At 35.8% G+C, this 27901-nt stretch overlaps 1 protein-coding gene across 1 annotated transcript in view; it reads right to left on the reverse strand.

Moving 5' to 3' along the window:
• LOC309409571 (transcription initiation factor TFIID subunit 4-like) overlaps positions 1-27901 on the reverse strand; it is a gene marked incomplete at its 5' end in the record, with an annotated part of 148095 nt that overhangs the window by 57328 nt on the left and 62866 nt on the right. Inside the window, 3 exons of the mRNA XM_082005740.1 lie at positions 13979-14035; positions 22910-23035; positions 24989-25119. Coding sequence (XP_081861866.1) covers positions 13979-14035; positions 22910-23035; positions 24989-25119 — 314 coding nt within the window. The remainder of the gene's footprint in view (positions 1-13978; positions 14036-22909; positions 23036-24988; positions 25120-27901) is intronic.

Here is a 27901-nt window from a genome sequence, read left to right on the forward strand (position 1 = left end):
TAAAATTAGGTAAAATACTGATATCTAAAACAACCCTCATTTTTCTGACCAGTCCAGATTTAAAAATATGGAATTAAAATACTGGCCCTGAATGGTTCTACATACCTTTAAAGGTTCTTTTTTGGCTATAAATTTGAAGAATATTTAATGATGTTCTATTACAGAATTGGTTACCTGTTTCAAAGCAGTTTTAAATTCAGTGGAAAAATTAACAACAAATACTGTCAGAGATCATGAGCGGGAAGCTAAAATCACTACAAGTTATTTGCTGTGTTCATTTTTTTCTCTTCTTAAAAGATGTGAACTTCCCCTAACTTCTCTTCGATCCCACTTAACGTAACCATTCTTTGGACAGTGCAGAACAGCTTTAAACACAGCCTGAAAGTATTCTCTTTTATCATCAAGGCACAATGGATAATCTTGTAACAACTGAACTATGATCTGCCATATGCACAGAGGAAGTATTCAGCAAACAACCTGTCACAAACGCTTATTGTTTCAGTAACCAACTCACCAAAGGACTGCACTTTATAAAATATATTGCAAACTCTGGCACACAATTTATTATCAAAGACAACTGTAATTAAATGTGAAACTACCGCAAAAAGAAAACAGATTCGGTGCATTAAAAAGCTTTGCTTCTTTGCATCTTAAATAACAAAATCAAAATGAGGAGATGGGAAATATATGCCAAATCTGCAAAACCAGAAATTAATGCAAAATCCCCAAAATTTTAGTTGATTTTCACATAAAAGGTACACATAAACACAGATTATTTAAAATATATAATTACAAAAATATTTTGCACTGAAGTAAAAATGTTACATACAGCTGGTAACTGTAAATCATAATTGTCCACAGGAGATGTTTTGATATGAGGTTATATCTAATACCAGAAGGACAAATTCTGTTTGTTTTGAATACTGCTACTGATTTCCAGAGTTACAATGAAGTGACAGAGAAGAATTCAATTTCCAATATTTTAAATATGAAGACCGCACATTTAAAAAGTGACAGGAGCAAAAATGCACTAAAAGGGAAACCGGGAAAAAATAAAAATCCCTGAGACAAAACAGTCAGATCTTTCTCATGTTTGCTACAGAGTCTACCACATGTTCTCAGCATTCCCAAATGTTGGCATGCCTGCTAAGGTGGACATTTCCTTCTTCATCACATTTCAAGGGTTTGTTTTCCAAATTTCAGCACTACCCAGAAAAAAATGTCTCCACATAGATAGATGGACTGGTGAGCATTTTTTACTCAGGAATTATTTTTAATGCCTCAGTAAAAATTACCTAAGTGTATTTATGAAATGTACATTTATAATTTTTTTCTTTTGTACAGCTGAGCATATCACAGATATCACCATATATTGTAATGTTCATAGACTGATCAACTGACAAATTTAAGAAACACAGGCATTTTAGATAATAATGTACAAGATATTTAAATATGCATTATAACTGCTCTCTAAAACATAAGAAAATACCCAGCAGAACGCTTTCACATCTTACTGAAACCCCAGCACCTTCTAAGCACCATGACTGCACATAACACATGCAAAAGTTTAGCTCAATAGTGAACTGTATTTTAACTCTACATAAATCACTGAGATTAACATTGACAAAACTGGGATTAACAACTGGTCTCGAAGAACTGTGCCAGAGAGTCTCTCATGACCTGAAGTTACCTTTCTTCTCTGTGAAGTGACATCTCTAGTACAATCCAGAGCATTGTTCGACCTCTGCATCCTAAAATAAGGTACAAGTTTTCAATTTGGGACTAAATTACAGAAGTTTATAGGATTAGCTAGTGTAGCTGCATGTTCTTTAGATATTTTCCATGCAAGCCAGAGGTCTGTATCACTCTATCTTGCGGTGAACTAGATCATTAAAAAGGTAGAATAGCCAAAAGATGCAAACAATTTATATTCTTGGAGGGGAAATAAATCATCCCGTATTTATGTTTTCTGACACACCCTAGTAAACAATTGATTCCCTGAACATATTGCTTAAGAAGGAAAAACTGGCGACTGCTAATGACAGACCATTATTAAAAAAGAGAACAATTTTGTTGAATTAAACAGCAGCATATACGGTGAAATAGTAATGTATATTGAATATTCTTCTCAATTATTACCTATCATAGTAAGACATAGCAGATATCCCTATATATTCTACAGGTACCCTGTACTGGGAAGCCCATCTCACTTCTCCAGCGCTGGCTGATGTCCATCAAAGACACAAAGTGCTGTGCTGCCTTAAGACTAAGGGCTCCTTATGAAAACATATATCAAACTCTTCCAGAATTTAGACATAAATTTTGAAACTAGACAGACAAAATTATCCTGTTTCTCATGAAAATGCGCTATGTTCTCACCAATCTCACTTCTATGATGTTTCTTATAAAGTGAACAATCACCCTCTCTCCTGTCTTCCTGTACACAATTAATAACTGAGTTCAGTTTTTATGTTCAGTCTAATGTTTGCCAGATATGAGCACTTCTTCCAGGATACTTTTTTTTAATTGTTCTTACTTTTTGGGAAAAGTTCATTCACCTTGATATGTGAGTATGATTTTGGTCATATAGGGTGAAAACTCCTTTAAAAACCTGATAGTATGTCAAAAAAGAAGATTACGAGAAATCTTCAGAAATCTACATTGTGATATTTCTGTTTCAAGAATACAAATGTCTGTTCGGAATATAAATAGATTTACTAGTTGCAAAGGAAAAGGACGGAGAAGGGTAAGGAAGCCTGCTCTGTACTTCAGATTCCTTGTTTAGATTTTCGCATGGCTGTGCAGAGTCAATAAACCTATGATATATTGCATGATACTGTTTTTCAATTCACTTTAATCCTACAGATACTGAGAAACCAGTTTTAAGGAAGCTGTAACGCGTCACTGTACAGACACTTGTCAGCACAAACATATAACATACTTTCCCCTTCCAGAAAATGCCATTCACATCTTTCTGACCGCTTCTATGGAAAACTAGAAGTTAACCACCAATTCAGCAACAACTTTCAACATTAAATGAAAACAAAAGTCTTACACATCATTACTCAACTGCCTAATAATGTTAAAAATACAGTGCAACTTTTCAAGCATTTACATTTTAGAGATAATATCGACCTTTAGTAAACACATACTTGAGGGAAAAACAACTATTCTGTTTACATTGTGAAATGGCAATAATACATTTTATTTATTTAAAAAATTACTATTACTCAATGGGAACTACTTTTTTGGGTTGTGTTGAGCTGTATCTCATTATTCAACTAAGATGATTTAACTATTGGGAGATTCTTTCACAGGCTGACACAAAAGTATTTTTAATGACAAAACTGAACTAAAAATAAGAAATAGATGCTAACACACATTTCATGACCTCTGCATGTCACTGACCAGCCACCTGGATTGTAGTTTAGGAGAAGAGTATGCATATAACCTAGCTACAGACAGAAATGTTTACAGAATCACAGAATCATTAAGGTTGAAAAAGATCTTTAAGATCAAGTCCAACCATCAACCCAACGCCACCATGCCCACTAAACCATGTCCCAAAGTACCACGTCCACATGGTTTTTGAACACCTCCAGTGACAGTGACTCCACCACTTCCCTGGGCAGCCTGTTCCAACATTTGACCACTCCTTCCGTAAAGAAATTTTTCCTAATATCTAATCTAAACCTCCCCTGGCGCAACTTGAGGCCATTTCCTCTTGTCCTATTGCTAGTTTCTTGGGAGAAGAGACCCACCTCACCACAACCCCCTTTCAGGTAGTTGTAGAGAGCGATAAGGTCTCCTCTCAGCCTCCTCTTCTCCAGACTAAATAACCCCAGTTCCCTCAGCTGCTCCTCATAAGACTTGTGCTCCAGACTCCTCACCAGCTTTGCTGCCCTTCTCTGGACACGCTCCAGCAACTCAATGTCCTTCTTGTAGTGAAGGGTTCAGAACTGAACACAGTATTTGAGGTGCAGCCTCACCAGTGCTGAGTACAGGGGCACAATCACTTCCTGATGGCCACATTATTCCTGATACAGGCCAGGACATTGTTGGCTTTCTCGGCCACCTGGGCACACTGCCGGCTCATGTTCAGCCGGCTGTCAACCAGCACCTCCAGGCCCTTTTTCACCAGGCAGCTTTCCAGCCACGCCTCCCCAAGCCTGTAGCGTTGCATGGGGTTGTTGTGACCCAAGTGCAGGACCCGGCACTTGGCCTTATTAAACCTCATACAACTGACCTCTGCCCATTGATCCAGCCTGTCCAGATCCCTCTGCAGAGCCCTCCTGCCCTCCAGCAGATCAACACTCCCCCAACTTGGTGTCACCTGCAAACTTACTGAGGGAGCACTTGATCCCCTCATCCAGATCATCAATAAAGATATTGAACAAGACTGGCCCCAAAACTGAGCCCTAGGGAACACTGCTTCTGACTGGCCGCCAGCTAAATTTAACTGTTCACTACAACTCTCTGGGCTTGGCCGTCCAGCTAGTTTTTTACCCAGTATTTACTAAGTCAAAACTCACACTTTTTACCCTTTGTTAACTGTATTAAATATTCCTTAAAACTTTACCACAATAAACTAGCTGAAAATGACAACAAAGCTAATGTTCACATTACTCCACAATACATACATACATAAGTACATAAGCATAAATTGTCACATCCCAGCACAGACAGACAGGAGATGCTGATGAACTTTGTAGGAAAATTATAGCATACTTTTCAAAGCAGATTTGCAGAATCAGATTATTTCTTTGTACCTGGTTTTACAATCCTCTAAATAAAATATTCTTCAAGAGAACTATGAAAATTAATGTCTTGTCTGTCTTATAAATTACTTGGAGATCCGCAAAAGTATTGCATGCACATACATCAACACTCTCAAAAATGTGCTGGCAAGGAAGTTTTAAATAACTCTTTTTACAATTTTGCTCCTAAGGTTCCAACTTTAGCTTTAACTCTGCTCCCATGAACTCTTTCATCTTCCACTAACAGTCTAGAAACAGAGCACAGATTTTACAAAATGCAGGGTGTTCTACGAAACGTACACATTTCAAACAAGGTCCTGCCATTGTAAGATGACAGAACATGCAAATACTCTTCCAGACTACAGCCGGGAAGTAGACGTGGGGACCAGGGCTAGATCTTTGTATGTGGGTCTTGCACAAAGAAGAGATCGAAGATTTGTCAGCAGGAGGTATGCAGCTGATTGCTGATGGCCAGCTGCCTGCTGCCGGGGCAATGTGCAGCACCCAGACTGAGTGGGCAGAGGAACAGAAGATTTAGTAGGTGCGTCTCAGTCCCCTTCGGTTATATCATGTGACTCGCAGCGCCCCGAGGAACTGGGGGCAGATGAAAGCTGGCAGCTGTGTGCTGCCTCGGGCACTCCGAGGCTGCCAAACAGGGCTCACAAACATGTTAGCTCAGCGGCAGAATTAAAGCCCTCATTCAGGTTTATTTTGGAGTAAGAAACCAATGTGCATACAGAGGATGGGGGAAAACTTGCCCTGCAGGCTGAAGCCTAAGTACACCTTGACCTCTCCTTGCAAGCTTCTATATTGTAGGGCAGGCTTGACTACGGGACCAAAATATCTAAGTAATAATTCAGATTGTTGTCCAAGCAACCTCCTCAGTTCCTGACAAGCAGACACAGCTGACATTTGCTGCCCTCTACTTATTAAATAGGCAATCATATTCTAAGGTCTATAGCACTATTATTTTGCCAGATCAGCAGGGAAGTAAATCTGTTGCAGTGTTCAGATAAAACAGTTATGTGATTTTTCCACATTCATGACTTGCTCCAAATTAATGTAGCTCTATTTTCTTTTTTTTTTTTTTTTTTGGGGGGGGGGGGCGGGGAGTGGCTGTGCCAGAGTGACAAAGGAGGAGAACTGGAAATTCAGTCTTGATACCTTTCTTGCAGAAATTGATCTGATATATGTAGCTATACATATATACATTTAGATATATAAAAAGACTTCTAAAAATCTTTTGGAAAAGGAAGTACCATTGCATGCATTCCTCGCTGCCTCTCCTGGAACCCCTGGATGCAATTGTCAACACTCAGCAGAGGCAAAGCCAATCCACCCTTACCACAAATCTAACACTGCAAAGGTGGAAACAGTTCCCTTTTCTCTTTGCCTAGCTTTGTTGTCTGGGCACCCAAAAGTGATTAGAAAAATGGGGCTGCCACCCTCCACTTATTTAACAGTGCCTCAGAATCCAAAAGCAGTAGCACTGGTTATTCCTACAGACATGGAAGGAAAACTGCAGGGGATCTGAAGGACTGAAAATTCCACTGTTATTTTCCTGCAGTGGAAAAGTCAGACACCGCCTTCAGAAAACTCATTTTACAAGAGGAAGTTCCTGCTGGAGTATTTTGGTGAGATTCAGAAAAGAGAAGTCACCTTCAGCTTCAGAAATTCTTTACAAAAAGCTTATATCATTCTAAACCCAAGTTCTGGAAATTCATATTTAAGTAGTCCTGTTGCTTCATAATGAGAGATTACTTGTTACAACAATCTTTTATTAGACAGGACTCCATCAGTGTGTATGCAATCTGGAAGACAATGTAAACAACAGGGATGGATTTCTCCTCCCCTGCAGCCTTTTCAGCTTTTTAAAAAAATGAAATCCATTAGGTAGAGCAGAATTTGTAACAGGTATTGCTCTCTTGGAAATGTTCAAACACAAGCCAAATATATTTCACAACAAAGCTAAAATCTAATTTGAAAATGAGTCTCCAGTCTTCCTCACTAGTTGTATTTGAAAATTAGAGTACACCCTTACACTTTTGTTTGGAAAGGTGAGAAAACAAGTAAGAATCCCCAAAAGACAACTTTTACAAATGTCTACAACTCTTACTTGATTAATATCTCCAAATTCTCAGAGACACACATGACAACCTTTGGGTAGCAAGGTAAGACAATGACTATATTTCATTTGCGTACGTAGCTGCTAATGTCTGAAAGAACAGATTGCATCAGTACAAATACATTTGTCATACATTTGAAGGCTCTTCCAGACTCACTTCTAACCTGACACAAGCCATCAGCTAAACAACAAACAATACCTGACTAGACAGCTTGCTTCTTCCTTCCACTTGTCATACTCTCCTGTTCCACTTTGTTTTACATTAGCCCCCATTCTCCAAGGTATGCAACCTTATTCATCTGTGCCTATAAACACCTCACACACAGACTCGCAAGTCTGACATGGGTCTTCATGAGGTAGCACAACACATCGATATGATACTAATGATCCTTCTCACACAACGCATTCAAATTTGTATGTAACTCTAGTGAGGGAGTAAACAAAGTTCTAAGAATTTATTTTCTAGATAGCAAGTATAAACAAACATAAAAAGTGTTCTTACTTTATACTATATAGATGTATCAAGTACAAAAATAGTTTGCTACTGAAGAAAGGCCATGTATTTACTTCATATATCAGTAAAACAGCATTTGCTTTTAGAATGCTAAAAACAACAGTTATAATCACTCACAAAAAAATAAGCATTCATGTTAGCTAAACAAGAGCTAGGCAGTGTATGTACACTAAGATCATACATCACTATGGAACTCCACCAATATGATTTTGTAGAAGGAAATTATTAAGTCGGACAGGATTGGATTTAAGTCAGATTTCTGCTAGAATAATGAGGTAATCTTGGGTCAAGCTTGGGCTAGAGAAATGACAAAAAAAATTTAGCCCTTGACTCAACTCTAATTAATACACATTTTACCTAAGCAGGAATAAAACAATCTGACTCAGTTGGAAAATATTATGGCCATTCCTTTGATCCCCTGGCATTTTTCTGTCAATTATCCAGTTTTCTGACTCTCTATATAGCAAGGGTAACACCACACTTCATCTTTAGCCAAACAACTGCCATCGCTTCTGCTCCTAACCACAGGAAAACAGGTTGGAAGTGTCATCGTCTTCAATTTTACAAACAGATATGCAAAATGTTCTGCTGAACAGTAAGACTACTATGGCTTAAAGTTCTTCAGGACTTGCAGAATTCACGGCAGGGTAATACCTTATACTTGGAAACACTGGAAATTTTTTGGCAAAACCTACTATCTTTAAACTAATATGAAGTTTTTGAAGAGCTATACATTGAGATTCTTATGCAATAAACTTATCACTGGTTATAGATCTTATTGTTTCTTCAGCAGCACTATTTGCATATGCAAATATAATACCATTCCTCTCCTGTCCTTCCCAGGAGATCGTAATCGATTCCAGTTATCAGAATTTATGACTGTTATCATAATATATCTGTACATCTAAAGTAACCTCTACTCAAAATGAAAAAAACACCCCAAACCCCAAAAAACAGTTAACATAAAAGCAGTAAGCTTGATAATGCAGCAGGATTTTCATTAAAGTATTTTGTCCGATAACAGACAGGACCACTTCTCTCTGAGATGCAAGTTTAATACTAACATTCGAAGTCACTGCAACAACTTTGTAACTTCAGAAAAATCTTGTACTTTAAAGCCAAATCCACATCAGTGCTGCATAGGCTTAGACAGTACTGGAATAGTCTCAACATTTTTCTCACACATTTTTCTGGGTACAAACAACAGACCTATGGTGAAGGGAGAGTGTAAACAAAATGACTCTCTTATCTTACCTTCTACATGTATTGACAAAAATGCTTGCATTCCTTCTGCATCACAGATATAGCATTGGTAACCTGAAGCTGAAAACTATTTATGAAACAACTCAGTTCTAAAGAATCATTACTGCTTAAATGTTGCACTATCATTACTTCAGGTATCATATTCCTAGCTCTTCCTTCTTTCCACCTACTGACCCTCAAATGGGTTAGAGACCTAAGTGGAAACTTAATTTAAACTTATTTCTGTCCAAGTGCTCCATTTCTCAGCGGAATGTTTTATAAGAAACCTTTTTAAGAGAATACTCTTGCTTTTGAATCGATATTTTTATGTCAGGCATAAAAAAATAGAGAACTTCTTTAGATGATACTGCATTACTAGTACCATCTTTACGTACTTTGGTTTTGCTAAAAAGGTGAATAAGAACCTACCAAACAAAACAAAATCCTTTTCATTTGCTTTTAATTGGCAGTAATGCCTTATGAAAACAGGGATAACTGCAGTGAACTATTATTTAAATATTTCAAAAGAAACCACTCCTACTGAGTTGATAAATATTAATGTGGTGACGAGTAAAATTCTTTTCATCAACTAATTGTTACATATATGATGCTGGAGTTTCAGTAATTCTGCTAAGATAATTTACCTTTTTATGTGGGATTTAAAATTTCTAAAGCGGTGTTAGAGCCACATAAGATATACAACATATGATGTATATATTTCATTATTATTTTTAAGTAAGAGAAGGATACTATGGCTTTTTATAGAACTCTATCTACTAACAGTCCAGATATTTTTGTGCATGTAACTCAGAAAAGGACACACAGTGGGTACCACAATTCTGCAGTAGATGCAAGTCCTTCAGGAAGTATGGAAAAAACTCTGCCCCTTGTCTACTTATGCAAGAATTGGGTACTCCCAAAGCTCCTAGCCAGTGTGACAGCCACAACAGCAAATTGCTTAAATACGTATCACTGTTAAAAGGACAGTGGGCTATCTGTGCTGATAAAGGTAGGTAAAGGGCTGTCTTCTGTCTCCCTTTGAAATCAGTAAGGCTTCTGTTATGAATATCAACAGGTCTGAGATTTCACTTGCATGGTTAACAAGCACATCTGAGAATAGATTCAGCTGAGTGTTATCTAAACTGATCTAGGTCCTGGATACATGCCCAGACATTTATGGTGTCTGGTTTAAGTTTTTATTATTATGCAATATTCTTGGTTGGTGATGACACGAAGATTTTAACCAAGTTAATCTTTCAGGATCAAACTCAGCTACTTGACTTTTAAATTAAAAGATTTTTAGCCAACAGACACTGAATATGTGGAAAAATATCAGTGATAGAAAGGATGTTTAGAATCCCTTTCTTTCTTTTAAATCATTTATATTTTTAATTACTAGGTGTTGACTCAATTATTCCTAATCTTGATCTATTCCTGCTATCAGTTATATGGCCTGTTTTATGTGCTATTTAATGAACCCTTTTAATGAAAAATAGAGAACTCGTAATTTCTTTATCTTATATTTGTGACTTTCTATGCTTCTAACAAACTACATAGTGTATTTTCTAAAACTTGATTTTAAAAGCTTTAATCCTGCAATATGAAGTAGACACTGCTCACAAATGATGCTGTCAAACTTTCAGAATTTATATTACAAAACAATGTAACAAGTGACAGATGAAGAGCAGCATTTTTCCCTGAAATAGTCTCAATGGAAAATATTTTTCACTAGTTTATTAAATAGGTTTACCATTAAAACAATCATATAATGTTCACTGACAAAAAGCTGCACCAATTTATAATTGTGAAAATAAATGGAGAGTTTTAAGCAATATAAGCCCCTATAGGCACAATCTCCTACTGCTTTCACTCAAGTCCATTTGAAACAGGTTAGTGCTAAAGGAAAATAAGTCAATCAAACTGAAATAAGAGTGGGTTTGCACTGACTTAACTAAAACAGTGCTAGTCTGTGTGTGAATGAAACCTGACTGCTATGTCTCATCTCTGCAATAAGACCATAAGTAGATGGAGTTTCTGTTTGTTTTGGTAAGTATTTAAACACAATTTAAACTTGATTTATGCCAGTTTGGTTTAAACAATATGCAGAGTGGTTTGAATACTGTCTGATAAATAGAGTAAGATGGAGGTACAGAGCAAAACATAAAATAATTTTCACTCTACCAAATCCATTTTTAAATGTGTTCAAAGGACATACTAATCTCCCTGCACGTTTTCTTGATGACACCAATAAGCAAGAAGGGGACTTCTATACAATAGAAGTTCTATGAAAGAAACTGAACTAATTTTTTTTCTTTTTAAATCAGGAAGAAAATGAGAGCATTATGAAATGAAAGACTCCAAAATGTCCATAAAGGAGAATGCTTTGGAACAAATACTCTTTGCTAGTCTTCTTTCCTCCCCCTTCATCCTATTATCCTTGTGTTGGTGTCTTTATTTTGAATTCCAAGACAATGTATTCTAGAGTTCTTTCAATGTTTTGAGAAGTTTTCTCTTAAAGATTTTAAATTACTACTTCTGGTATTTCACTTTCTTCCTCTGACTTTTGTCTTTATTAAGTATCTTGAAGCTCTCTTTGGGCTACATTTTCTTTCTCAGAGTTCATACATTGGTTACGTTTGTTTTAGCTATTCATCCATTTCTATCTGGCAGGGAACCAGAGTATAGATTGATCACACTCAGTTTTGAAGAGGACTGTTCCAGACTGCCTGGTTAGCAGAAGGAATGCAATAGTGTCACTGTTCAAATGCAGGCACTCTGCAAAGTCTAAAATATTATCCATTTCCGGAACATAATAATGAAATTATCAGCTGCTTTGCTGATATGAAAAAACAAACTATCTGACAATTATATCATTAAACAAGTAACACAAACTAAAAATGCGGCACATTATTTGGATGCCCTCTTCATGCTTTTTAAAACACTGCCTAGTAGTCACTTTACTACTGGCCAGAAGAATATCTGAGTAACAAAGCTCTTCAGGCAATATTCAAGACATGGAAATCATGGAGACATAGCTTCAAATCCAGCTTATTATCAAAGCTTACAGTATTATATACATTAGTTTATACAAAACCTGGAAGAAACCCAATTTTTCTCTCCGTTATGGATCACATGCACATTTAAGAGTAGCCCAGCTGGCTGTGAAGTTTTGAAATTTTTACATTTTTGTAGGAGTTGATTCAAAACTTTTATTTCCAATAACAAAGCTATGGCAAAGACATCTATCTAATGGGCTTTTTATACTATGAAATTGGTTATTTTTAATTTTGTCCGTGCCAATACAATTTCAGAGATCAGCATTTATTCATTATCCAGTACAGAAAAAAATATGAACAATACTACACCAAAATCTTGCCAGTCCTACTTCCCCGCTCCCCTTTGCAAAATCTAATGCAAAAGAATATGTTTTTATTAAATATATTTGAATATTTTAAGTGAAACTCTCTAAACTAGTTGAAGAAAGAGTTTTAGAATGCTAATTACTAAAAACAGACATATGCATCTATTTCTTATGGTTTCAAACATGTAGAATGAAATTCAACTTCAGAGAGAGGCATCGTGCCACAAAATTATACACTTTCATTAGAAGGGTGGGAAAAAAGGCAGGGCTAATGTACAAAAGAACAGGGTGCAGCACTCAAACAGAAAACCTAGTATTCATTCCACATTTACTCAAACACGTTATCATATTCAGGAACACCACTACTTTAAAATCACATACCAGTTTGTTCTAATCATTTTAATTAGGTTACCACCAAAATACTTGCTACCTCTTTACTAATACCACTATTACTATTACTCAGAATACATTTCATACACTTTCTTTTATTCATATATCAGCACAGCATCACTCCCTCTAGTGGGTAAGAAACACAGTTTATATGGACAACCTGAATTTTCATACAAGGGAGAAGTACTCCTGCAGCTACACTACAAGCAACAACGCTCGTTAGAGTGCCAGTCTTCTATCACAGCTATAAAGAGAACCACTATTTCATTCTGACTACTAGAAAATGTGTTTTTACTAGCCCCGTTGTTTACTTTTTGCTTCCCCAAGTTTCCAATGGCCAAAAAAGAATTACAACGAATGCAAATACTGTGGCAGCAAGAAATGCATTTATTTCTAGCTTGCTTTCACTTCCAACAGCATGGTAGTTTTAGTTCGCAGCTCAACAGCCAGTTTTGCCTGCCATCAATTATTTTCACAAATCTGATTCTTCCTTTGCATACACTGGCTACATACTAAACTCAAGTAGTATTAAAATCCTGTGTCTTTTCCTGCCAAATAACTTGATTACTCTATTTCATTTGAATACCTGCTTGACAAACCCAACTCTGTAAACACTAAGGCATGGCCTAAGATTTACAAGAATTCATTTCAGCAAATCTTACTACAAAATCACATAATGCAAAAGACAAAAAAAAAAAAAAAATCCAAGTACATAGTTGAGTTTTACAACTGTTATATATATATAAAATCTCTTTAGCTAACGGAACTATAGAATAGTGCCAACAGGGAAACAAAACAGGAAGAACGGGTCAATACAACTTGTTATATGCATTTTTCTGTATATATTACTTTCTAATGTATGATTATTACCTTCTAATGCATATACCCAAAGAAGTTCGTTAAAAAAAACACCATCAGTTTGCTGCAAATGATGTTGCTAATTTTTTAAAATAGGAATGACTTTCAACAGATAGATGTTTTAGTCTAATTGATTTAAGTTACAATCCAATCCTAAGCCAGGAGATGCCTTAAGCAAAGGACAGGAACTCTCATTTACAGCAAATTAAAGTACTGGGTAGTTCATAAATTGTTACTCTTAGAATAACATATCAAAACTTCAATTATTTGATAATTTTTAGATCACTGTTATTTAGACTGATGAGTAAATAGTCCATTGAACCACACTGTAGAGAAAAAGACGGGCAATTACATTACTTGAAAGACTGTTACCAGAACAAAACTGTTAAAGTAACACATTTCTAAGACAGCGACATTTTACAGAAAGACAAAGGCATATATTTTCCACCAAAATCCAACACTGCTGTCATCAAGAACCCAACAAAAGCTACAGCTACCTAAAATGGAAATGAAAACGTAATGTATGGAAATATTCTCTTATGAAATCTCCTTAGGCTTCACATGTATTAATGTATTAGTTTGCAAACATTAAGATCAAAGGCAAAGCAACAAATACATCCTGAAAAGTTTTTAGTCAGATTTTTATTAACGATATACAAGTAGCAAGGCATAAAAAATTAATATGTTCAAGCCTTGAAATGTCAAGTGTAATGATCTCTAGCTCTGCTTACCTCCTTTGCTTTTTGTTTCAGTCTAGCTTGCTCTGGGTCTTCTTGCCTTGAGCGACTCTACATGTTTAAAAAAAAGGGGGAAAAAAGGTTAACAGATGGTTTAAGAACCCTTCATCTGTTGCAGTAAGTTAAAAAATAGCAAAGAAAGGGGAAGAGGATACAAGGTGTCAAAGATGGGATGGTTATATTCATACAAGTGCAATTTCAAACCCGTAGGCCTCACCCAAAAGACTGTTAAATATTCAGTTGTAAGTAAGATCTACTCTAGATTTAAATTAAAAAAAAAAACCATACCATGTTTCTGTCAATGCTAAAGTTTCCATACAGGTTTAGATTTCAATTATTTAATACAAACAAACTCAAGCATCCGAGAACGGAAGTGACACCCTTTCCATTATCTGATCTCTTTAATTTAAACTCCTTGCAGTCACTTATTTTAAAATAATTTACTGTTTGCAACTAAGCTTTTATTCAGCTGTTGGTAGCGAATGTGGAGAACACACTTGTAAAGTCACCCTCCCAAACAGTAAATCTTCATAATAAAGGTGTTACTATCTGTATGAGCTTACTTTGAGTACAGAAATACATATAAGTTAAACTCATTCATGCACTACTAATTATATTAATACTGCAATTTTTAAAACTGGAGATGTATTGCCAAATGGCAGCATTCATATTTTCCTTCAAAACCTGGAACAATAGCTCTAAAAAGCCATTAAGAATAACTGTTCCATTGCACTGACAACCCATAACAGTACCTCTCTTCAGATACAGACCTTTTTACAACGGTATGTTAAAACTATTGAATCCTTATTTACGCTCATTAAGTATACTCAAGTTGACAGAATTCAAAACTCAAGAGGTAGATAATATATGCATTATACTTTTTTAATTGCATGATTGGTCAGTATTCAGAAAAGGTTGCACAAAAAGTTGTAAGAAGCTGCAATAGAAGTTGCAACGTCCATGGGAAACTGTTGCTCCCACTACCTGAAAGATGTTTTATTTCAGTATTTCTTTGAGATTTAAAGTGGTATCATTTACACAACTCCTAAAGGAATAAGAACATCTATGCCTGCTCCTATCTATCTTTCTCTGCCTCTTTCTACGCTGAAAACAGACCTGAAACTTGATTAGCTTGCGAACTTACACATGCTCGCATTTTTTCCCATTGTTTGAATTATTCTTAATATATCCTGTTCAGAAGTTGAAAATCCATGACGAAAACCAAAGGGAAATAGGTTTTAAGGGCAGGGGGACATGTAATATTGTTGCTGTATCTGGAGAGAGCCTTGACTATGATCTGGCAGACAGGGCACCAATACCATTGAATTCTCTACCCTTTTTCCATTGGTGGTTTTTTTTTTTTTAAACTGGGATTATGTTTTCAGCTAATATAGCACACACGTAAAACATAGTGATGACAAAGCATGACCAAATTAAACAATAATGAGACTTTTAGAAGATGTGCTTGACTCTTCCACTGCACACATTAGCTTCACCTTCCAACACCATCTACTAGTGATTTTGTGCCTGTTAGCATAAAAGGCAGTTTTACAGGATAGTGTCTGGAGTAAAGTAATAAGAAATTAAAATCTGTAGGTAGCTAATGACAGAATTAGGCTCCCATGTTGTAGAAAGAACCAAGAAAGAAACTTCAACTTAACGTTGACTGAGATTCCTTCTAATTGCTGTGGCCAGACAAAAAGAAAAATGCAGATAATCTGACCTAGTTAGATGTTTAGAGAACAACAAGGCATTTCATGAAATATGTGGATCTGCCAGAGACCTGGGACCCTATTTAGTCAAGCAATTAGGAAGAACTTGATTATATTTATACTTATTTGGTAAAAACAAACAAACAAAACATTCAATGAATTGCTTCTCTAGGAGATGGACTTCAGTAAGTATTTATGAACTGAGCGGAATTAGGTCCTTGCTCTGTCATTTTGTGATGACAGTTCAATCATTGTGTGCCTCAGTTTCTCCAGTACAATGTATGGAAAATTATATTTAGCCCTTTCTTGGTTTTTGATGATAAATTTATAAATGTACAATGAAATTCTATTGCCTTCCAAGTCTTGCAGTGAAAGCAGTACAGAAATACAAAGTGTTGTTACACTGCTGTATGAAGCTGAATCATTTGCCAAATGCAAAGTACGAGTTAAAAGAACTTCAGCTTAAGGAGAAAGCAGTGTCCTGGGAGAATCAAGCTGAGACGTCTAATATTGTTACCAAGTTTCTACCGAAAGTCATAGAATCCTGGAAAAAATACCAGATCTACATTGTGTTTGGGGACACTGTAAGAAAAAGTAAAGCAACAGATGCAAAATAACATTGCAATTTCCTGGACATAAGTGAATGAAAAACTCTAAGAAGTGCCACAGACTAAAAAAAATAACACATTTAAAAGTTGGGAAGTGTTTTGGTTTTTTTTTTCCCCCCCCAGAAGTTAACCAAATAAAAGCAGATCTGGAGTTCAGGATAATATGAAAAAGCAGACCCCAAAAGTAGGCAAAAAAGCAGATGATCTGTGTAAACTTCCAGCTCATTCACAATAAATAAATAATAAAAATTATTGCAGGGGTGAGAAAAGGTACTCAACTCCTGACGAATACAGGAATTTCTTCAGTAATGGAGATTTAAAATACCAGGTGATGTTAGATATATAAACCCAGATTGAAGGTGAAGATAGAACTATTTTTACATTTAGAATAATGCAATGAGCTTCTGGGTATTCCTTGAAACCACACCAAATGGCCTTTTCAAAGAGTTCAGACTAGCTCTTGTTTCAAACAAGTAGAATTCCAATTTTACATTGGATAGGTCATTACTGGTATAAGTAACACTAATAAAATTAAGGAATTTAATTGTAATTTTCTGTTTCTTTTTGTGTTCAGATAAATTTTAAATAATTGGTTTTTTTTTTAACAGATTGTTAAGACTAAAATACCTTCATGCTGACAACCGTGTCAGTTTGCAAATCAGTAAGCTTCAGAAATAAAATCATCAGCATATGGAGGCTAAAATGTGTTAAAGGAAAAGAATAAACATTGACTATTTTATTACTTCTTCACTTTACAATCTAATGTAAATTATAAAAGGCTTCTTCAATGCCAATGCAACGCAGATTAAAGCAAATACAAGCAAACAAAAATGTCAAGCTTAATAGAGGTACCTAGATAAGCTTTAAAAATGTCACTGACTTCTCTTTACACTCCATTCCACATGTGAATATACTTTCCTTCCTCTGAAGAATTTGAACAATTTTGCTGCTGTTCAGTTCTTGTAGTACTTTTCTACATCTCACCATTTTTACTCATCAATTATTTTAATATTTTACACTTATTTCATCAAGTTACTGACAAATCATTCCTAGTGTTTTTTTTTAATACTAGTTTCAATTTTTTCTTCAAAGTCATTTCCTATTTTTGGTTTTGTCTTCCCTTCTCCTTTCCCTCTAATATCCAAATTTTAATATGTTGCATCTCACATGTTTTGTCAAACATGTTTTGACAAAAGCTTTTAATGCACCAATGCCTCCTTTCTCTAAAGGAAACACCCACCAATCACAGAACCCCCCAACTCAAATACTTTCAAGGAGTTTATCACAACTCCTTTCTCTTCCCCTCTCTATCCTTCATGTCTAGATCTGTAAATAAAGCTGGGTTTATGTAATATACGTTCATGTTGATGAATAAACACCTTTAGAAGAAAGCTAGCTTCCCATAGTGATTTTAGAGAAACCTAGGACTGATCCTAACCAGATAACATACTTTTAAATACATTAAATGTTGTCTCCTACTGAGAACTTATTCACCAAACCAGGTTTGTTAGCATTTCTCCCAAACATAAACTACGTTTATTAGACCAGACAGCCTGATATTTTAATTAAGAATGAAAGTGCTTTGTGTTAGAGAACTTGCTATCTTATTTATCTGAAAACTGCATAGATCACATTAGGTCTATGGAAATATTAGACTTTGAAAATATGAAAAGCAGCTTATGTTAAACGTGCGTATTCAAAACACATTAGAAATATGGGGTTTCATTTACATGTTACCAAACTCCCTAATGTTCCAAACCTCAGCTTTTCCCCTTGATTGTGTTAAGGAAGAATGCCACAAAAACAGACATCTAATTACACATGTAACAGCATAGTTTTAAGAAGGGGATTTTGTATTTCAAAGAATTGTCTTAAATTAGAAAGCAACAGTATTTTAAAAATATTAAGGATATCTATAATTCATGTAATACTTAAATATATGCAACAATTATATTTAAAACTAGAGGATACTCTGTGCATCTATGCAGAAGGGCAGACCAACAGTCTCGCTGATACATTTAACTATGATCATTATTCAGTATTTTGTTGTAATTTGTAATGTCAAAGCCGCACTGATGTTACATTTTGTCCTACTAACAAAAAAAGTCTTCCATTAGATTTATAATAATTTTGAAGTCTCAGCTTGTTAAATCTGTTAGAAAATGTCTCACAGGTTCTCCTCTCCAAAATACATGCTTGTCTCCTGCGTTTAGCAACATCTGATCCCAGTTAAGGCACTTACAGCTTTACTCCCCCTTCCTAATACATATACTGAGAGTCTTTAATGCTTCAAATTCATCTTTTTTCATTAAGTAAAGTTAGGAGTCACAACTGCAGGTGCTGTACTATTGAGAGCCACTGCTGTGCCAACAGTTTCAATTTTAAACTTATTTTTACCCATTGATGACATTAGAACTTCACCCACGGCTGTACCAGCTTATAACTTTCTCTTTTAATTAAAGAAATTAAATTGGCAACATGAAACACTTCGCTTTCACATTAGCTTTGTTAATAAAGTGAAAGTTAAAAGCAGCATAGCTGAGGGTAAAACCCTATTCAGAGCTACGACCACAGTGAGGTGGAATGCAAGAGTACAGGTCTAAAAAAAGATTTATTTTAAAATAATTAAAATTGAAGTACCAAATTTCTAAAAATCCAGAAGATTATCTCAACACATAATTCCTTCTTTGCTCTCCTCTCATCACAAGTAGAGTTATAAGTTCCGACTCAGAGACTGCTTCATCTCACAGAAAGCTGTATTACATCCACCGTACTCTCAGAAGAGAGGGAAAGGATTAAATTGGCATGACAACTGAACTCGTCACTGGCTCAAAGAGGTAGCCCCTCCAAGTAATGACAAGATATATGTGTGTAAGGAAATCTGCATTGCCAAATTTCAATGATCTCTCACCAACAAAAAAGCCCTGCAGTCTACAGCGCTATAAAAGTTACTATCATCCACAAATACTAATTAACTTTGCAAACCCCACTAAACATAATTTTCCATTTACTTATGTAATTCTTCTTTTTACAGAACAGATCTTACTCCTGTGATAGTCGTATTTAAGACCCCAAAACTTGAAAGGCTTGTGCTACTAATACAGAACACTCAAAATAATAGACTAATAGAATGTACATATTCGAAATTCATTTTCAAAATTAATTTGATAATAAAATAAACATGCATGTAGCCAGTTTAAGCAGATGAATTAACAAAGTAATTTTAACATGATCCACTTTATTATAGATTATATCACATAAGTATTATTCATTGATTTTCTGAAAACAAGAACAAACCCAAGCTGTAAATCTTTACTGTAAGAAAGCACCGCTCTCTCCAAAAACCAATTCAGAAGTAAAAGAAACCAAACAAAAACCCAAACCAAAACAAAGAAATCAACTACAAACTCCTACTCCTCCTGCTGCCAGAAATATTTCCATTATCAGCCCAGAACCAGAACTTCATTCAATTTGACACACACAACCTGCATTCTCCAGGTTTTGAAAAAAGCTATGAAAGCATCAAGGAACACATCTTTTACTACAGCAAGACCTGTGCTTTGTTTTTTTGTTGTTGGTCATGGTTTTATTTTTGTTTTTTTAAGAAAGTCCGCAGAGCACACACCGTGTCAAATGTAAAGGTAAATTCCTCCAGTGATTTTAGTCCGGCTTTTGACCTTTCTGCAGTCTTAAGAATTTCCTTAGCTCTTCTTGTGATTTCCCGTACCAGCCAAAGACAGATTCAAAAGATCTCTGCTTCTGCACACACATGGAAACAACAGCCAGTGGGTTCTTACCGGGAAAACAAATGGGGGCGAAGAGTTGACTCTCCCAGACATTTCCTTTAGAGAGACTGCACTCCACATACATGTTTATATACAAGATGGCCGCTCATTATGCCATTATTATTTTACCCTATTATTCACGTATCAGGAAGATAACCCCAAAATAATGACAATCAAGTCAGCTGCGGTCTCTGCCTGTACAGCTTCTATATTTGACATATCATATTATCTGGATGTTTGAAACAGGGGCTGTTCCAGCAGCAGGGGGGTGACAAGATCTCACAGTTTTGGGGACCAATATATCTTTAAACATTTCTATTATAAAAAGAATCACTAAGAAGTAAATTAGAGAAATGCTTTGGGCCACACATTCTAGGCTGGTATGCATACATCGTGGAACATGATGAAGAGATCCCTGAGGTACAAGAGATCATGCTGGCTCCTGAAACGGTATCGTCTTGTTTTCATTTTTTAAGTTTTTAATTAAAAAAAAATTGTATGTTGCATTGCTACTATAGCATACCTTTCCTGTCAAGTTTGTCTTCCCTCAAAATATCTCACTGGAATGAAAACATCTTTATTCTTCTAAGCTCGTGGTATGGAGTTTCTATTTCTCAAGTATTTTCCAGGTATGGGACATAAGATTTCGTAATATCCTCTCATTTAACAAGCCAAATAATACTGCTATTTTGCTTTAAAGATACTCTTGTAGCTTAACAATTATTTTTAACTTCAATAGTGACTTTTCTCAGAGTGTCAAAAATTTAAAATATTTTTTCAAAACCTAACTTCTTTTTCTTCTATCTCCTTATCTGATTTTATCTCTTATTCTCCCAAAAACATTTTCTGAAGCAAAAACAATCCCATCCGGGTGCTTACAAATTCTGCAATCACATCCCACTGTAACAACTGAAATTATGGTTGCAGATCAATCAGAACACTAGTGTCAAGTATTTGCTTTTCTCCTCCTAAAGAAACCAACCCACTACCCAAACCAACCACAAAAACCTGCACACCTGACACTTTTTTGACCATAATTTACAGATCTTTCTTACCCCTTACTGAATTCTAATGCAAAATTACTAAATTGGTTTCAAGGCTTCCCAAAGACTCATGTTGAATCCTCTTTCATTTCAATCTATTCTTTCGTTTTTCATCATCTTTTCAGTTGATTATTTAATATCATCCACTCCAATGCCCAAAACATTTCCTTCATTATCTTATTCTTTGTCAAAACCTGGACTTTGACTGTTAACGAGGCTCCAAAGTATAAATAATTAAAATAGAATTTTCACTGTGTAAGTTAAACATCTTTACACTCTTTCATACTAGGCAATTGATGACGTACAACTAGCACGCAATTTCAAAACTTTTCCTAAAACTATTCTGCTGAGTAACTTTAAAAACCTGTTGCAAAATAACATGTCAAAACATGTACAAGATAAAAGATCACTCTGTTCGTCTAAAAGGCATATTAAGAAGCTACAGCTATAAATAAAAGAAAAAAATTCTGATTTGTAGATTTAAGCATCCATAGGAAAAAAGCAGAAATAGAAATTTCATTTTAAATCACAAGTTTTCTAACCTTTAAAGACACAACACTGTCAAGGTGACAAAGATGCCACTATCAGGGAAACAACGTCTTTGCATAGCGGGTATTTCTGTCTCCAGAGCCAGTTTAATCATTACACCTTTTGCAGACATAAATATCCACCATCAGGCCACAAACAGACATGAACAGTTACTGATCTTTATCACTAGGTATCAGGGCAGCTGGGGCAGATTTTAACTGTGCCTGTTTAATAACTGTGTCATTACAATTACTGCATCCTTTCCACAAGGCTCAGATCTCCTTAGACAACTAAGCAAGTTCATAAAAGACCAGATAAAATTAAATTCTTGGTAAGGAATTAATATATAGGAATTCAGAATAAAGACCTCAACAGTTATCACTTTTAATGTACAGGTAGTCTTGCATATGAGCAGCAACCTAGATCCTAAGGAAATAATAAAAGAACAATCTATTATTTAGAATAAAAAGTTGTAATCTGACCATGTTTTGCTAAACTATGTCCTACTAAGTCTTTCCAGTGGTGGAGTCACCATCACTGGAGGTGTTCAAAAAATGTGTAGACGTGGTGCTTCAGTACATGGTTTAGAGGGCACGGCGGTGTTGGGTTAACAGTTGGACTTGATGATCTTGAAGGTCTTTTCCAACCTTAATGGTTCTGTGATTCTGTGATAGTTAACTGAAGACAGGCATGAATCAATTAGATAATACAGTTATATAGAGGTGACCTGAACACCAACTGGAACACATCGTATTTAAATTAAACAAATGTACCAAACTGTTTTTGCAAAAAGAAGCCTAGAAGCTCAAGGAGTAAAAAGCCTCAAAAAACTCAAGTAGTAAAAAGCCTCAAAAAAATCTGTAACAATTTACTGAATTGTGTTTAAATACCAGAAGCGTAGGCTATGTTTTTCAAATGGCACAAAAAACCTGGCATCTATTAAATTTCAAAGGCAATTGTGAAAATTATTTCATCAAGTTAATTTGAAAATGTTAGCCATTGTGTCCTATATTCCCAAGAACTCATCAAATTCAGAGCTGTATCTTGAAAACGAAGGAGCATTCCAGTCAGGTAGGTCTGGAGTCATCATAAATAAGATAGCATGGCTTAATGAATTAAAGGTATGATGTCACAACAACAGTACCTTTTTGTTATAAGAAACAAAATGAAACGTATCTATGAAACAGATTTCAAGAAATTAAATAATTGTTTGAAGATTATGGATTGTTAAATAGAATAAAACTAATACCTTGGCAGCCTTTAGCAAGATTTCCCTCTCTTGTTCATCTTTCCTTTGCTTTTCTAAACGCTCCAACTGTTCAAAAAACTTTAACTGTGATCGGACGTCTGTAGCTTGTTCGTACCATTCATCATCCTGCAAAGTAAGAACAATGTTGTAAGAAAACATGCATTTTCATCAAGACTATGCAATTAAATAAGACTATAGGTGTTAAACATTAAAATCTTTCCACTGTACTAATAAAAAAAAAACTTCTCTTTTTTTTTTTAAGCGCAGGGGAATTAAGCCAGCCTATGCTTAATAATCCAGCTAGAACCTATTTAATTAATATCTAAGCAAATTAAAAAAAACAAGGATTGATTTATCAGCACCAGAGATATCAAAGAGTTAAAAAAATAAAACCAATAGATTTACTGATTAAAAGCCCCTAAGATGTTTAACTTACTGAACAATCCTAGATATAGAATATAAGTCTGGTTATAAACTGCAATTCCTGTATTTGTACTCATCTTGAGCTACTAACAGACATGATCAAGATGCAGCATTATAAAAGCATTGAAGCCAAAAGTTCAGTTGAAAATAAGCCTCTAATTACAATTAAAATAGAAGAACTTTACAACAACTAAAAGCATGCAAGCTTTCCTTGTACCCACTAAACAATAAGAATTTATTACACAAGCTGCATGGGGAACACTCAGAATGTCAGTCAGAAAATAAGTTATTCACATTACTTCCATCTCATTTATCTGCTTAATATTTTCCTTTTTTACTGCAGTGCTATGAAATCAAAGAAAACCATTAACCAAGAAATATACAGAAGACAATGGAAATACTACAGTTCAATTGGAGACAACACTAATTTTTTTTCTAAGAATCTGTTAAGATATTATTTGAAATGCATCTTTGGCTTAATACAGGCTAAGTGAAGTGTTTTCTTCTCAGACACTATCCTAGGGAGAAGGAAGGAGGGATTTAACACTGCTGAAGCTGATGAAGAATATTGGAAAGAAACAAGGACTTTTAGTCCAATATAGTAGAATACATCCATCAATTGCAAAGAAAGATGCAAGTGTCGGTAATACACAGGCATAGTGGCCTTTATTTTTTTAATCAATTTTTCTATCGCAGTAATGTTGATTCTAGTCACAGATCTCAAAGATATTTTTTCTTGCAAATGTCACATATAATTAGTCCAACTGTGACTCAGGTTTGGGAAATAGGTGGGCAAAGATACAGTCCAAAGCTGCTTGACCAGGCTTTCACTTAAGGAAAACAAAAAAAACCACCCACCCCAAAACCAAGCAAAACACCAAACCAGAGCTACTCAATATATACATACACTAAAGAAATCTAAGCACAGCTTAGACACAACCAGCTAATGTTACTACCATTTTGCTTTTACACCGGTTTAATAACTATTAGCATCTTTTATTAAAAATATATTTCGTATTTATCAATAAAGATATTTGATTTCTTTGAATTTCAAACTGGTATGCAGATTCTGGTTTAAATTTTGCCCTTTTTTCTTCAAGAATACAATCACTAACAATGGAATCAGAGTAGCATTTTATCTTGAAATGTTCTTTCTCAAGAGAACATCATTGTTTAATTACAGTGAAAAATTTACAGGTGAATTCTTTAGTTGCTGGTTTAAGATAAATTGGTAGCTTTTGTAAAATATTAGTATTTCTCAAAGCCAAGGACATGTAAAGATACCATAGATGATTATATATTGAAGCAATTTTGATCCAATCAATGGATATCTTGGTCAAAAAAGGAGACAGCAGGAATCAACAGTCTTAGTCACAATCCATGAGCAGAAATAGCTTAACAGATGCTCCGTACTAGACACTTTAGCACAGAAGGATGAAAACATAATTCTACACACAAATTCTATCACAGAGGAGGAAGACAGATCTGGCAAGCAGTGCTATCATCCCATCACCTTCTATTTGCTGAGGTAGACAAACCTGCGATTAAACACACTTTGCACACAAAATGAACACAAAACACCTACTGTGTGCTAAGAAAAAACAGCATCACACTGCATCATTCTGTAAGGTACAATACCTTTCTTTGCACACTCACTTTGTACGATTCCATTCGGTGCTGGGTTATCACTGTTACTTTTTCTATCACTGTTCTTAATCTGTTTTGTGTTGCATGGGAAATAAAAGTAACCACCTCAGCTGGCACATCAGTAATTCCTAGTTTTTTAGCTAAAGCAAAAAACAAACAAAAAAACAAAACAGAATTAGCTTAACCCCCACCAAAAAAAAAAAGCAAACAAAAAAGCAACTCTAAAGAACATAAAGCCATAACTTCATTTTCCTGAAGAGAAAAATCTGTGACCGTGTATTTACGTAGCTTTGGTGATACATTCATGACCCCTTGAAAAGAGGTGTGACTACACCTTAAAGTTTGAAAGAGAAATCAGAGGGGGGGGGGGGGTTTAGCACTTAGAAAGCATTTAAGAACTTTACTAAAGTTATATACTAAAGTATATTAAAACAAAGCATAACAAAGTACGAGACAATTTGAGCTCTCAGTTGTTCTACACACGAAAAAGCAATTCCTTTATTTTCAGAAGCACTAGCGCAGATTAATTTCAGTGTCAATGAGATGAGGCTGCAGCCCAAAGTATACTGTTGCATATTTCGCCTACGCTATTGGCATACTACCGATAACAAAAATTCTTTAGGAAAAAAACCTATTAATTAAATATGAGAAAATAAAGTCATATTAACAACAGTTATTTTAAAACACAGCTAAAAGACATATTCATAGTTATTCGGACATTTGATACTTTGTGCTATGTTTACACAAAAAGTAAACACTCCACAATCTAATGTATGGATATATTAAAAAATCACCTAAGCTACAGAAACAAAAAATATGCGCAACACTTAAGAATTCCTAAATTCATCAAAACAACTATGATGTGTTGGATATAAATTTGTAGATGTACAAACAGAAATGCTAATCTAAGATATATCAGTAGCCCCCGTGGGACAGTTTTCTGGATAGAGAATTCTGTGTGCACACACACACACTTATATTTTATATACTAAAAAAATCAGTAGTTGCATTTTGTGTGGATTATTGGACTTGACCCACCATAAAAGAGTACATACTCTGATTACACTGAATCAGTTTTCCACTGAATGAACACAAGACTTTCAAAAATGTTTGTGAATATGTTTGTGATATGTTAACGGGTATGTAAAACACTACAGGAAATTTGCCTGAGAATATTTTTGGAAAGACTTTCCTGAATGGCTAATTACAAAAGTAATCTTCGTCTGCGGGAGGGGTCCCCAAGCAAATACAAACCTGAGAGGCTTTACGAGTGAATATCTGTTTTGTGAGGCATTCCTATCTTTTCCTGGCCAAACTCAAGAGCAAGAAACCATCACACGTCTAAAAAATGAAGACGAAGAAGTGAGCAGTGGTCTTACATGGATGTATACTTCTGTTATTTTAATGATGTGATCTGAGACGAACTGGCAGCGTTCAGCATCACCCTGGGCTTCTGTCAGGGCCGGGCTGGGGCCGGTCAATCATGGCGCGGGCGGGCCGGCCGCCGCCACCGCCGGCAGGGGGCACTGCGGCCGCCTCGCGCGCCGCCCCGCGCCGCATTACTGGCGCGTGGGGAAGCGTTGAGGCGACACAGCCCGAAGTGAAAATCGCTCCGAATTCTGTTTGCAGGCACGGCAGTTACCACTGGTTGTGTGCTACGCCGCACGCAAAAGATTACGTTTCCTGCAGCTCTCCCTCGCCCCGTCTCGTCCTCATTTTTTTTTAATCTATGGCGTCTATTTAAATGTACATTTTATTACATCACTACAGTACATCATTCCCACACTTCCCAGAGCTGAATTCTCCATGTCATATTTCTGATACTAATTTTTTTAATGATTCTTTGAAGTTGCTATCTCTTAAACTAACTTAAGCCATCACTGACTCCATATTGTAGACGTTACCTTAAGGATTTTACCAATACGTATATACGCTTTTTAACCGATTTTTGCTTTATGACTTAAAAAAAATTAAATCTTTCTTGGGGCCCAATTTGTCCCCTGTAATAGAGATGGAACTCCGCTGCAGTTGCTGAAAGCTGAATGTGTAATGGAAAGCAGACATAAGCATGAAGATCCCCATGCTGCAACTGTTACTCATGCAAATTAAGCCCTTGAAGTCAGTAGGACTATTCACATCGGTAGGAGCTATTCGTGCAAGTCAGACCTGCAATATCAAGACTTCTTCAAGCATGTACCATTTTATTATGCAAACCTGTGTAAGCAAAGCTATCAAAGAACCCTAGTCTGAAAGATAAAAATGCAAGTAAGAGGGGAAATTTAATTAACTAGTATCCAGAAAAGAGGTTTGAGATGGAAAATTCTGCCGAGTATTCTAGGTAAGGGTATGAATAAGTACCTGTTAAAAATAATAATTCTTTGAATTTCAGCAGTGTAACTACAGCTACCCAACTTCCTCAAATACACACACCCAACCCCCCTTTCATAATAAAGAGCTATCATCATCTTGTTTTTTTCACAATAAAGGTTTTCCTAATTTTAAAGACTTTTGTTCTAAGTAAATTCAACCATTATATGGGTTGTTCTGCCTATTCAACTCTTCAGAAATTCATCCATAATCAAAGGACCACTCCCTGAGACGCCTGGTTCCTAAAGATTCTTGTCCTATATCCTCTTCATTGGCCTCTGCAATATCCCAGTAACCATCTACTCCTGAAATCCCTCAACACAGTATTCTCAAGTCCAGAAGACTACCCGGAGACCAGATATGAACAGAGTCCCTCGGGAGTCTGTCCTGGGACTTACTTTTTTTAGTCTCTTTCTCAGTGACTTGGAGGGGGAGACACAAAGCACCCTCATCAAGTCTGCAGACGGCACCACACTGAGCAGTGCAAACGGAAAGGCTGCCCATCAAAAGGACCTGATGAGCGAGCCAGCAGGAACTTCATGAAATTCAAGATGG

The sequence above is a fragment of the Phaethon aethereus genome (genome assembly GCF_964289735.1).
Source record: "Phaethon aethereus genome assembly, chromosome: 13".
In the NCBI taxonomy this organism is placed as follows: Eukaryota; Metazoa; Chordata; class Aves; order Phaethontiformes; family Phaethontidae; genus Phaethon; species Phaethon aethereus.